The 13,174-nt window shown below is 39.4% G+C and overlaps 1 protein-coding gene across 2 annotated transcripts in view; it reads right to left on the minus strand.

Annotated features, from left to right (window-relative positions):
* Ncbp1 (nuclear cap binding protein subunit 1) overlaps nucleotides 1–13,174 on the minus strand; it is a 38,648-nt gene that overhangs the window by 2,923 nt on the left and 22,551 nt on the right. For both annotated transcript variants that reach the window (XM_048419960.3, XM_048419962.3), the window contains 10 exons: nucleotides 12,463–12,573; nucleotides 9,629–9,693; nucleotides 8,066–8,128; nucleotides 7,203–7,277; nucleotides 6,226–6,329; nucleotides 4,678–4,800; nucleotides 3,278–3,380; nucleotides 2,721–2,814; nucleotides 1,356–1,459; nucleotides 620–734 (listed from right to left, as the gene is read on the minus strand). In XM_048419960.3, coding sequence (XP_048275917.1) covers nucleotides 620–734; nucleotides 1,356–1,459; nucleotides 2,721–2,814; nucleotides 3,278–3,380; nucleotides 4,678–4,800; nucleotides 6,226–6,329; nucleotides 7,203–7,277; nucleotides 8,066–8,128; nucleotides 9,629–9,693; nucleotides 12,463–12,573 — 957 coding nt within the window. The remainder of the gene's footprint in view (nucleotides 1–619; nucleotides 735–1,355; nucleotides 1,460–2,720; nucleotides 2,815–3,277; nucleotides 3,381–4,677; nucleotides 4,801–6,225; nucleotides 6,330–7,202; nucleotides 7,278–8,065; nucleotides 8,129–9,628; nucleotides 9,694–12,462; nucleotides 12,574–13,174) is intronic.

The following is a 13,174-nucleotide window of genomic DNA, read 5'->3' on the forward strand; positions in this document are numbered from 1 at the left end:
AACTCTGTAGACCAGACTGGCCTCGAACTCAGAGATTGTCTTGCTTCTGCCTCCGAAGTGCTGGGATTAAAGGCGTGCACCACCACCGCCCAGCGAGAATACTAGTGTAAGTCACAGGATCCTGCCAGCTCACTGCTTCCCTGTAAACCAGTGCTTCTCAACTTTCCTAAAGCTGCAACCCTTTAATTCAGTCCCTCATTTTGTAATCCCCCAACCATAAACTTACTTTGTTACTACTTCATACTGTAATTTTGTTACTGTTATGATTGTAATGTAAATATCTGACATGCAACCTCCAAAGCGGTTGCAACCCATAGGTTGAGAACTACAGTTCTAACACAATTTTTATTTTCATGAGAAGTACTGACAAGTTGGGACTTAAAACTGACTTGCACCACCTCTCCACACAACATTTACAATTGTCTCCCTTCCCCTTTGTGCCAGACTCAGAAATACACATGGACTTTTCTAGGAAGCCAAAGTAGAGATGGCACACTAAAGAAGAATACTCTGTGGTCAGCATCAGTGCCATGGCACACAACTGTCAAGGAATGGACTCCGACTACCCTGCAGACTCAGTCGTAACCTCCAACCACGCAGGAATCAGCACACAACTTACTCGTTTGTGTTGTCTTGCCAATTTCTCTTTAGCTTCTTCTAGCTCTTTCTGGATCTTCAAAACGTGTTTGTTCATCTTACGAATTGTAGAGTGCAAAATTTCCCAAACAAACAACCTGAACATAATACAGCAGTTGGTTAAATGTATGCTAAGCTACACCTACAGAGAAAACATCACAGTTTTTCAGACTACCATTCCTAAGAGCTGATAGGGCCTTCTATCCCCTGGGCAGAGTTATGCATTCTTCTCCAGCAACACGTAATTCACCACTGCTGTGAGCTCTGAGAGCGTCTAGTTTCAGTCACCTGACTCAGGTGGGCTCCCAGAAGGCAGTACCATACCTGTACTTGTTTAGCCCTTAATAAAACAGAGTTGGTTTTCACCTTCCACCAGGTGAGTTCTGAGGATCAAACCAGGAAACTCAGCTCACTAAGCCTGACAGGAAGCTCCCTGACCCACTGAACTATCTTGTTGGCCCTGTTAAAACTTCTGAACACATCTGTCACCTCAGGCCTCAGTATATTTCAGACCAGCGTGTGCTGGCAGTAAAAGGAATAGTGGAGAAGTTAAAGGGCTGTCATAGAGTTTAATTTGATCTCATTTGCTTTCATTGTATGTCAACCTCGGCTGTCCTGGTTCTGATCATCTTTAAAACCTGTGTAACTTCATAAAAATGTTACCAGGTGATATGAACTACTTCACACAGGTTATATGCACTCTAAATTCTGGTTCAAACCTTGTGAAGTCACGAGACAGCTCCGATGAGAAGATCCAGTTTGCTACTGCGGCACAGTCAACAATCTGTGTACGAATCATCTTATCGACCAGGACAGCAATCATCTACAATGAAAACAGACAGGGTCAAGCTTGTTTGATAAATGGGCATAATGACAATGCTATTAAAGTAAGTTAGCAGGGCTATAAAATCTGATTTCAATGGCGATGGAACCGACCAGTTTAAGCCATAGGTCATTGTTTCTATTTTTTATTCTAGGAGGGTCTCATATAGCTAAAGGTGGCCTTGAACTCCTGATTTTTTTTTTTACCATTACCTCCCAAGTGCTGCAATTACAGGGATGTGCCACCACTCCTGATTTAACTAGTCAGTCTTTAGATTCAGTTTGCTCTTTGCTGGGCTCTAAATACTGTAAGAAATATTATATTATCAATAAATATTGCATGAAAAGAAACTCTGGAATTTAATAGCACTTAATATGTGTGTATCTGTGTATATAATTTCAATTGAAATCTCCAGTTGAAAAAGAGCATCTTATGGGTCTTGTTTGTAGAAATGGATAAACAGAACTACTTTCTGTAACATATTGCTGCTCAGCAGCAGTCTTCTCACTCAGCATCTAATATGTGAGGGAATGCAGTAGCACAAACCAACCACAATGTCATATGAAGAACGTTAGCAAGGGCTGGCGAGTGGATAAGACACGTGATGCTCAGCTTGACAACACAAGTTCTATACCCAGGACCCACAAGGCAGAAGGAGAGAACTGACCTAAATTTGTCATCTGACTTCACACAGGCTCTGTGGCTTTTCCATGTAACCCCAGTCAACAAATCAATATAATTTAAAAATTTATCACAAAGAAGGTATCAATTATTTCTACAACACCGAGTTTACAGATTTAAAAACATATTGGCGGATTCAAATATACTTAATTTCTAATCTGCATATCTATATATCCAGGACATGGTGTGGGAAGTTCCTCTGTATATGTATTGCTATTATCGGTTAATGAATAAAGAAGCTGCTTTGGCATATGATAGGACAGAATAGAGCTAGGCGGGAAAACTAAACTGAATGCTGGGAGAAAGCAGGCAAAGTCAGAGAGGCCATGTAGCTGCCAGAGGAGAAAGACGCAAGCTGCTAGCTGGAACCTTGCCCATAGGCCAACCTCATGGTAAAATATAAAATAATAGAAATGGGTTAATTTAAGATGAAGAGCTAGCTAGAAACATGCATAAGTCAATAGGCCAAGCAGTATTTTAATTAATACAGTTTCTGTGTGCTTATTTCAGGTCTGGGTGTCCAGGAAATGAACAAGCAGGCTCCCTTGACACTCACTAAGTCTAAATAAATAGTTGTTACCTGTGGATGATTCCTCCAAACTTCAAACATAACTCTCAGCACATGTAATTTCCCCTCATTACTTTCTGCAAGAGTTTTGAAGACTTCATGAAACCTTTAGACAAAGGTGAAAAATATGACATGTAATTACACAAAAGTTACTCTAGTGTTTTCAAAGTCCCTTTAATCTTACTCAATTTAAAAATATAATATTCAGATGCAAGATAACCAAATAAATCCCTAAATACATAAAAGCATTACACTTTGGCCTGCAAAGAAGCTGCCACCAACTTATGAGAGCGCTCTCTTTTATTCTGGACTCTTACCACATCTGCTTTGGGCGGGCTTTCATTTCTGCTCTATCTCTTTGGAAAGACAGGCTGGACCTCTCTGCCTGTGTGAATGACTGTACTAGCTCACCTGTCACATGCACATCTACACTGCACACTCAACCATGGGGAGCATTCTGGCTACCACAAACCGAACCTCATGCTATCAAATTATGTAGTAAGATCTTCATATTTAACAATTTTAGGCAAAAATTACTACAGTATTGGTGTTCAAATGCACATACTTACTTTGCAAGTGCACTGAAGGAGTGACTGAAGGATTTGGCTGCCAAGTGCAGCAGAGTCTGCACAAAGACCTCTATCTTCAATGGGTTAAAACTGAAGCCTTCATCTGAAAACGTTTACAGTACGAAATAAACATTAAGTACAGTAATTTCTTGGTGCCAAACCCAGGGAAGCTAAGCAGATAGTGTGCTCTTAAGACATTCATATAATAATCTGTCAGTAAAAGTAAACAATCAAAGTCTACTCACAATATAAAACTAGGCCGGGACAGCCAAAGCTACATAATGAGACCTCATCTCAACCCACCATCGGGAAAGCATACTCTTAATTCTCTTTTCCGGAGTAATTTTCCAAATTCTTCTATAAAATTCAGTGTTTTGGTTTTTTTGCTTTTTTAAATTTATGACAGGGTCTTACTATGTACTTCTGGTTGGCCTGGGACTTGATATATAGACCAAACCTCAAACTGCTTGGATTACCAGGTTTGTACCACCATACCTGGTTTAAGACCCATTTCCTTAAAAAAAATCCCATATATCGCCTCCTTTATATTCTGTCTAGAAGGTGTCAAATATTAATTAAAGCAAAGCAGCAAACCCTTTAACCACTATATTAAGATATCTGTCAGAGTCTAAACTTAGTATTATCATGGCTGGCTGACACTTCCTAGCTGTACGGCAGGCTCTATAGACTTGTCATCTGCTCTACTGATCTGGCTTTGCATGCTATACACTGGCTTACTTATTCAAAGTAACAAACGATTTCACAGTATGTTTTAAACAGTATTAGAGAACTCTTGCAGTACTTCTTTCCTTATCCACTCACAAAAGAGGTAACTTGTAAGTCAATACAACTCTGCCAATTTCCTCATTCATACCAGGAAAATACAACAAAGCTAAGATGCTGGCTGAAATAGCATGCTATATACTAAGTAAAGATTAAGTAGTTTATAATTTAGAGAAAACATCAATTATATCAAAAATATCCAACACACTAAGATTTCCTATTCAGCAATCCCTCTATATACTAAAAGAATATTTAAAAAAAAATCCTTGAATAAGCAATGTGTGATTTACTTTGTATGTAGGACATGGTTTGTGCTTTTTTTTGGTAACTGTTGCTTGTTTCTGAGACAAGCCCTCATTATGTAGTTCTGGTTGGCTTGAAATTCATTATATAATCTAGGCTGGCCTTAATTCATAGGGATCCACCTGCCTCTGCCTCTCAAGAGCTGGGATAAAAGGTACATCCAGGATGGTTTATATTCTTAATATGTAACTTCACAGGGATTTTGGGGGCTCTTTGGTAAGGGGGTGAATATGCAGGTCATGTTTCATTAGAACTGTGGATGCTTTAAATTAAAGTGGCCTATGTGCTTAGGCTGAAGAAGTTAAGTTTCTTACCATTATCATCATCCTGGTTAGGATTTGGTACGTCCTTCAGAATGCTGAAGATTTCATCATTAGTTGCCTTACTTTTAAAAGCAACAGATAAACAGAGTGCCACGGAATGTCCAGGAAGAGAATCTAGATACAGAGCAAGGGGAAGGTAGATCAAGCTGGCTCATTTAAACCATTTATGACACTATATATGAAAGCGTCACCCAATTCAATGTTGTGTTAGGTTTTTTTTCTCATCTAGATTAAGAGGCTCTGTGCTTACTGTTAGGGTTTTATGAGTGTGCTTATGTTATAGAAGTCATGTTAAGAGCAATGGCATCATCAAAGTAACAGGAAATCTATTTTCAGTGTAATGAAGACAACATTAAGACCTGTACTGACTGATGTCTACTGCAACAGGTCACAACAAAGACTCGGCTAACACCTGTTGTGAGCCTGTCCCTGAAAGTGGAAGAAAATTCTATGAAAACCAAACAATTAAAAAAAAAAATCATACCAAGAAAATAAGAACTCTTTGTCACCAAGAAATTTACTTCAGAAGTAGACAGAAAGCATTTTTATTAACTAAAGATTAAAATTATTTTACAAATAACAAACTTGGGCCAGACCTAAGGAGAAACAGGAACTAGAGATAAAAAGGGCTTTCTGTCCTGAGGTAATATAACTGCACACAGCAAGGAAGAGCAGAGTTTCAGACACAGAGAATTCCTTGCAGCACAAACGTGAGGCTCATGAATGAACTACAACATTCAGTGCAATCGCCTCGGTACTGCTGGCCACCACTGCACACACTGCCTTCACAAAACATAAACTATGCAAAGCAGAAAGACCACAACAATTCCAGCACCTCTGATTCAAGGTGCAAGTGGTAAAGTCATGTTTGCAAATTTACTTTTAGAAGCAGACTGCCATGTGCTCCCAGCTAGTCTTATGTCAACTCGACACAAGCTAGTTATCTGAAAGGAGGGACCCTCAATTGAGAAAATGCTTCTTAAGATCCATCTGTAGCAAGCCAGTAAGTAAGCAGCACTCCTCTATGGCCTCTGTATCAGCTCCTCCTCCAGGTTCCTGTCCTGTTTGAGTTCCCGCCTTGACTTCCTTTAATGATGAGCAGCGATATGGAAATATAAGCAAAATAAACCCTTTCCTCCTCAACTTGCTTTTGGTCATGGTGTTCTATCATAGCAACAGTAACCCCAAATAAGACAAGAGGATAACCAATTTAAGAAGTCTCCATCGTAACAAATGTACACTTTCAGTTTCAGTACATTCCAGGTATAAATTCAACTTACTATTTTTTATACCATATTAAAATGTCATATATAAAAACAATGTAAACAATATAAATAGAAAACCACTATATAAGTTAATAACTACTAATTAGATAACAACAAAATCCTTAATCTAGTGACTAATGATAGGTCACTTTTCAAATAAAGAAATTCAATTCTAAGAAAAAAATCGATTTGTCCTCCTATAACTAACCGGTTTCAAAGCATCATGGACCAGTACTTTTTAAGGAGAGAGATTTCAAGTCATTTGATTACTTACTGCTACTTTCATCTCCATACTTGTAAATGCAGGTTGGGTTTGCAGGACACAGAGCTGAGAAGGTGGGAGGAACAATATCTAATATATGCTGATGATAAGACAACCTATAACACAAATAAGAGCCTCAGAAAAGGTCTCATGTTTTATCTCATTATCTTCGGTAATACTCAGGGTTGTCCAGAAAGCCAGGATCCAAAATCCCAAACTCAGTGGACAACCAAGAAGCAAACAGGGACAAAGTCCTCCAGGTCTTTGAGTTAAGTCAGCACAAGTGAATGTAGCCTGCCTCAAAACACACTGACTTTGCATTGAGGTGTGGGCTGGGGCATCCCCCAGTCGGGTGGTGGAGAGCTGGGTCGGGGAGGTAAGGGTGGCGTGGCTGGGAGGCTGGTTGTGATGCACCAAAGAAAGGAAGAGTCAAGTTTCTTACCACCTGACAAAGCGTTTACACATCATGTTATGGATAAAGGATGGCTAAAAACAATGTTGGATTGGATGTAACACAGAGAGAAAAGTATTTAGAGATAAATGTAATTTGTGTCTTTCCAAAGGCCTAAACCTAACCCTTATCCCGTAAAAAATACACAATAAAAGCTCAGATCACAGTTCCCCCAAAACATATTCTATTTTTATAAACTAAGGCTTTTTAAATAGAAGACTCTAAAGGAGGACTAGGAAAACACAAATTAGACTAAAATACAAGCTTAGAAAATGAGAAAATTCTCATAAATGTTGGGGGACATTAAAAATAGCTTTTGGTTTAATTCCCATAAAATCTAATGATACAGCTGATTAATTGCAGCCCAAATCCTAATTAAAATGTGAGGTAGAAGATGGACAAAGACCAGGATTTAACAAAGAATACTGTGGACACGCATCACAAAGGAGAGAGAATCAGATGCTAATCAGTTCAGGCAGTCTCCTTCTGGAGAACAGAGAGACCTAAATCAAGGAGGAAGCACAGAGAGCTTATTTACCTCATGCATTTTTCTAGAACTTCTCTTACAAACTTTGGTTTGGGACTTTCGAGATCCTGAGTGAGACAATCGGACCTGAGGAGGAAATGTGGTTTTATTAAGTTTTATATATATATATATATATATATATATATATATATATATATATATATATACACCTTCTTATATATAATCTTCATTTCCTGGCTTACACTAGGGTCTTCCTACCTATTATCTCTTCCATATATAGTAACTAAATATCAATGAAATAACTACTGGAGACAACAGACTGTTTTTGTTTTTTTTTTCAAGACAGGGTTTCTTTGTGTAACAGCCCTGGCTGTTCTGGAACTTGCTTTGTAGATGGACATGTCTCAAACTCAGAGATCCATCTGCCTCCACCTCCCAAATGCTGAGATTAAAGGCGTGCGCCACCACTGCTCAGCATAACAGACTATCTTAAAGTGAGTTTTAAATAGGAGGGTTCTTTTGTGTATGTGTATATTCATATGCTGTTCTCTTGGTGTGCTTACTTTGGTTTCTCACTAGGCTGGCTAGTCAGTGAGCTTCAGGGATCTGCCAATCTCTATGCCCCAAGTGCTGGGATTAGAAGCCCATGCCTCCATGCCTGGCTTTATTTCTTAAACAAACAAACAAACAAACCAGGATCTCACTGTGTAGTGCTGGCTGGTCTGGAACTTACTACATAAACCAGGCTGGTTTTGAACTCACAAGAGATTGATCTGCCTCTGCCTTAAAGGAGCATACCACCATGCAGGACTCAATAGCAGGCTTTTAAACATGGGCTTTGTGGCAAGCACTTTACAGACTTAGAGATCTCTAATATAAGTTTCTGAATAAGATAGAATAAACATTACACTTACCAATCTTCCCAGCTCCAACGGAACTGGAAGTTACTTAGATGATGAGAAAACCAATTAATAAACCTACATTGGGGAGTGGGGCAGGGGAGAAGAGAAAGAAAGAATGCAATTTAGACCAGCAATTTATGCGGCTAAACCTTGTCTTTTATACCCCACTCGCTACCTGTGGCTCGTTGACTGTTTTCTCAGCAAAGACTCTAACTCGCTGTCTTATAGTCCCCAGCTATCTCAGTTCACATGACAGTGCATCCTTTTATTCTTGTTAGGTAACAGACATGATTTAAGCTCATACTTTGTGCAAAATATTCGTATATGATTCTCACAGCTATGAAGGAGCATATTATTTTTCTCCTATAACAGTTGATGAAATGGAAGCAGAAAAAAAATGTAGTTAAATGTTTACAAATAATTTACAAATAGCAGAACCAAAGTAAGCTATCTGTTGTTGGGAACTGAACCTGGGTTCCTGGAAGAGCAGTTAGTGCTCTTAACCACCAGTCTTAATCCAGCACTTAGTTTCTTACATTTATATTATGACCTTTTAAAAAACTTAATTTATGTGTTTATGTTGTATGTGCACATGTATGCAGTGGCAGAGGCCAGAGTGTGGTGGATCCTCTGGAGATGGAGCGACAGGTGGTTGTAAAGCTGCCAGATGTGGGTGGGAGCTGAGAACCAAACTCGGGTCCTCTGAAGAGCAGCAAGCGCCCTAACTGCTGAGCCAGCCCTCCACGCCCACTACAACCTTTTCATGACAGCCTATATGCATTAAGTCCCACTTAGAAATGTACTCAGCTCTCTAGTCAAGAGACATACTATTGTGTTAAATAGTGCTGTGAAGGTCATAAGAGTACTCAAAATGTTTATGGAATTGATACTCTACTAGAGCAGAGACATTGGAAGACACTTTCTTAAAGCACTTCCATCACAAATCTGACTTCAATCACTTGATTTTTTCAGGGTCACTGACAGAGAAAGTCCCAATTTTTAATACAGAATTTGGTAAAAGATATGGAAATTAGACAACTGTTCAATTCTTCCAATCTGATTTGGGAAATGGACAGAAGAAAAAAAGAATCAGTTGGTAGTCACACAGACTTTCCCAAAAGAAAACAGTGAGAATGAAATGACCACGCTGTAACAATCCAAGACAGGCTTTATACATTTATTTAAAATAGAGTCTTACAGCTGCAGGTTTGAAGATACTCCCCTATAATTATTTTCAAAACAGATAATCTATAAGTGTTTATATATAATAAATATAGTATTAAATTTATCATTCAAAGTAAGCTTATCTTAAAGACTTACATATGCAATTCAGTAAGGAAAGTTAAATGATGCCTAAGCTTCAAGTGCTCAAGTAAGAACTGGAATTAAAGAGAAGCAAGAACGGGCATCATCAGAGGCTGAAACAGACTAGAAGTCAAGGTGTTCTAACAAGCAAGCTGTCACACAAAGGGGCTTGGAAAACAGGGGACAATTTGGGAACCCTAAGACAGTCTTCTGATAAACTCTCGAGGGTGCTAACATAACCGTTAGTACAGAAGTAACCAATGGCTGTACCTGTCTACACACGTAGTACTCATCGTATCCAGACGCATATACAGCATCTCAGTCGCCTGTGCCAGCTGTGGATTGAAGATAAGGAAAATTCCTTTCCACTGTCCTTTAAAATAAGTTGTGATATGAAAAACAAATTGTGCCCTAGTCTTCGTCACTAAACTTCCTGTGCCTATCATCCTTTCATATAATCGATCTTGCTTTCTGAGTTTTGAACTGAAACTGTCCTTGACATGTAATGTATCCGACTGTATCCACTTCTGGGAAATATCAGCTACTATTTTCATCACCGCTACAATCTCCCCAGACTTCTGTAATCCACTCCTTCCTCAGTCATTCTAGACCTCTCCTCAAGCATCTAATGGTCTCTTGTCATTAGAGGATTTTCACATTTTTTCTAGAATTTTACAAAAATAGTATCAAGTTCTGTAAATCTGTTATCTTTCCTTCAGCATAAATTATTTTCAACTCATGTTGTCACTGTAATAAAAACAAGTTCTCTTTGTTGATGAATTGAATATTATCATTGCAAGGAAACAAAATTTGTTTATCCATGTGTTGTTGGAGATTCAGGTTATTTCTGGTTTCAAAATATTATAAATAAAATCTATAAACATCGTGGCCAGTTCTCTCCAAAACCTCACACCATAAAACAAACATTACCACAAAACAAACAAAAAACAAATACAAATATAAAACATTTTCTAAAAACTATAGCAAATTCCAGCAAGAAACCACCTTTAAAGAAAATCTCATAATGAAGTAATTAGAGATGGATGCTCAGGACATACAAAAAGAAATGGACACCAAGAAAGATAGGTACAGATACATCTAAATGGATATCATGCATAATTTTTTCTTTCAAATGCAAAAAAGACAAAATAAGCATACTAGAAGGGATTTTCTGATCTTTTTATTATCTGAAAGGAAGGCCAGAGCTGAGGAGAAAGGTATGTCTGTTATGCATGTGTGCACAAACATACATGGGGAGGGGTCTAAACCAGCAGAGGACAAAATGTAGTAACAACTAAAACACTTCATAATCTAAGAAACAGACAGTAAGAAAAATAAAATGGGCATGAGAAATAGTGTGCGATCAGATGAGACTGGCAGACTGGAGAGAAGCGCAGCGGTTCACAAGACAGGAACGCAAGGGTGCAGCGAGCTGTAAGCAAAGCTGTCCTAGCTAAGGAAAGCTGTTGATGCCTATTATTAACAACCCAAAAGCACCATGGATCTATGTGGAAGAGGATGGAGGTGGAGAGACTGTAAGAGACAGGTGGGGATGACTCCAGGGACACAGCAGAGCTGTGACAGCACGCACAAGACAGCCCAGGTCCAGGTCGGACTGCTGGGGAAAGCAGTTGTCTCCAGTGGGGTGTCACTGGGTTAGCAACCCGACGCCAGGGCAGGCCATGTGCAGGAGCTGGCTAACAAGAAACAAACTCCATGTTTGTGTATGTGTGTGTTTTGTTTTAATATTTTCTTTTCCCCTCCCAAATACTGGTTGGATTTTCATTTTTTTTTTTGCTTTTGTTTTAAGAGACAGTAAGTTGAGTGGTTAGGATCTGGGAAAAATGGGGGAAGAGGACAGAATATAATCAAAATATAATGTATGAAAAATTTTTGATGAAAAATTAACTGGACAGCGGTGGCACATGCCTTTAATCCCAGCACTTGGGAGGCAGAGGCAGGTGGATCTCTGTGAGTTTGAGGCCAGCCTGATCTACAAAGCTAGTTCCAGGACAGCCAAAGCTCTGAGAAACTCTGCCTCAAAAAAACCAACCAAACAAACAAACAAAAAACCCAAAACAAAAACCAAGGAACAACAACAAAAGACATACACATATGTATTTAAAAAAAAGAACAAAAATAAACAAAAATAAGATCTTTTAAGACAAAGGCCATGTAACATAAGCTAGAACCACTCCAGAGTGATAAAAAACTTACTTCACCAAGGGCAAAACAAATTTGACCAAATGTGTACCAAATATCAACAAAGCAAAACTGACAGAACTAGAGAAATGAGCAAACCCACAGGTATAATGGGAACTAGCATTACTCCTAGCAACTCACGGAAGTAGCAAAACACATACACACGCATGTACGCACAGACACGCTACAGATACGGAACTATTTATTCAAATAATACAATCAATGGCACTTATCTAATGGGCTTATAGAAGACCTGAAGTCCTGAAAAGGCAGAATGTACATTTTCTTCAAAAAACTGTTATTTTAAAAGGCAAAGGAGCCAGGCACTAGCAGTGTACATCTTTAATTCCAGCATTTGTGAGGCAGAGGCAGGCAGATCTCTGAGTTCAAGGCCAGTCTGGTCCACAGAGTGAGTTGCAGGACAGCTGGGGCTGTTATACAGAGAAACCCTGTCTCAAAAAACAAAATGGCAAAGGAATAGCTGGATAGGGCCTCAAACCTGTAATCCCATCACTTTGGAGGCTGAGGAAGGTAGATCATCCTGAGTTTGAGGCCACTCTGGCTACAGAGTATGACCCTATCTCAGCAAACGAACAAAAGTCAAGGGAATGACAGGTAATACCAGCACTATTAGTGTGGCACGAAAGCAGAGGGATCCTGCTGGGGAGGACAAAGGAACGTGTAAGCCATAACACCACATTCTATTTTAAGCAAGGGGACACGATGTATGTTAACTTCATAAGCATGCATTTTGTCTGGTCTTATTTACTTAAAAACAAAGTAAATTAATCCATTATCCCTAAAACCCAAAGCACAGGAAATTGAGAAAAGACAGCTCCAGAATGCCACCTTTTAAAAAGCACAGCCAAGGGGTGTATACACTTGAAAACATGAAAGGATACGACTTGGGGCAGAGAGCCTGGCTGAAGTTTGCACAGCTCGATGAGCAGTGTGGTGTACATCACATCGATGTGAGGGGGCGCTGGCAGCTGAAACAGCTCTGCAAAGATCACCTGCGGAACATAAGAGAGATCCACACATTACAGCCTAACCCTACACTCCATGGCACCTGCAAGGAGAACGAATTACCTTTATCCTTGACAATTATGCTTTCCGAGATCTACAGCTCAACAACATAATGAGCACCCCCTTTTTCTACATCAGGTGTCCACTATATGAAGGCTGCTGTGACCCACACTGCTGAGACAAATGTGCAAAAAATAATCCATCCTTTGAAGTCTATATCAAAGGATGACAGAGCTGCATTCCTGTGGGCACTGAGAACCAAGTGGACCAAGGATTGAGACAGCTGAGTATTCTACACGGCTAGTCACAACAGACCCCAGATCTTTTTGGCACGCTAGTTCCTACCCCTTCCTCAAAGTCTAAAGCCCTAGTCTGAGAAACTCTACATAATTTTTTTTTTCATATTTAAAAATATGACTTAGAGCCATGGTAGCACATGCCTGGAGTCCCAGCAATTCAGGAAGATAAGGCAGAGAGAGGGTCATGAGTCCTACGTTAGGTTGGCTGATATGGTGACACCTAGTCTTTTTATACCCTCCCACCCCACACCCTGCCCCCATTTTCCAAAACACTGTTTCTCTGTGTAAC

The sequence above is a fragment of the Myodes glareolus genome, chromosome 16 (genome assembly GCF_982192425.1).
Source record: "Myodes glareolus chromosome 16, mMyoGla1.1, whole genome shotgun sequence".
NCBI classification, from domain to species: domain Eukaryota; kingdom Metazoa; phylum Chordata; class Mammalia; order Rodentia; family Cricetidae; genus Myodes; species Myodes glareolus.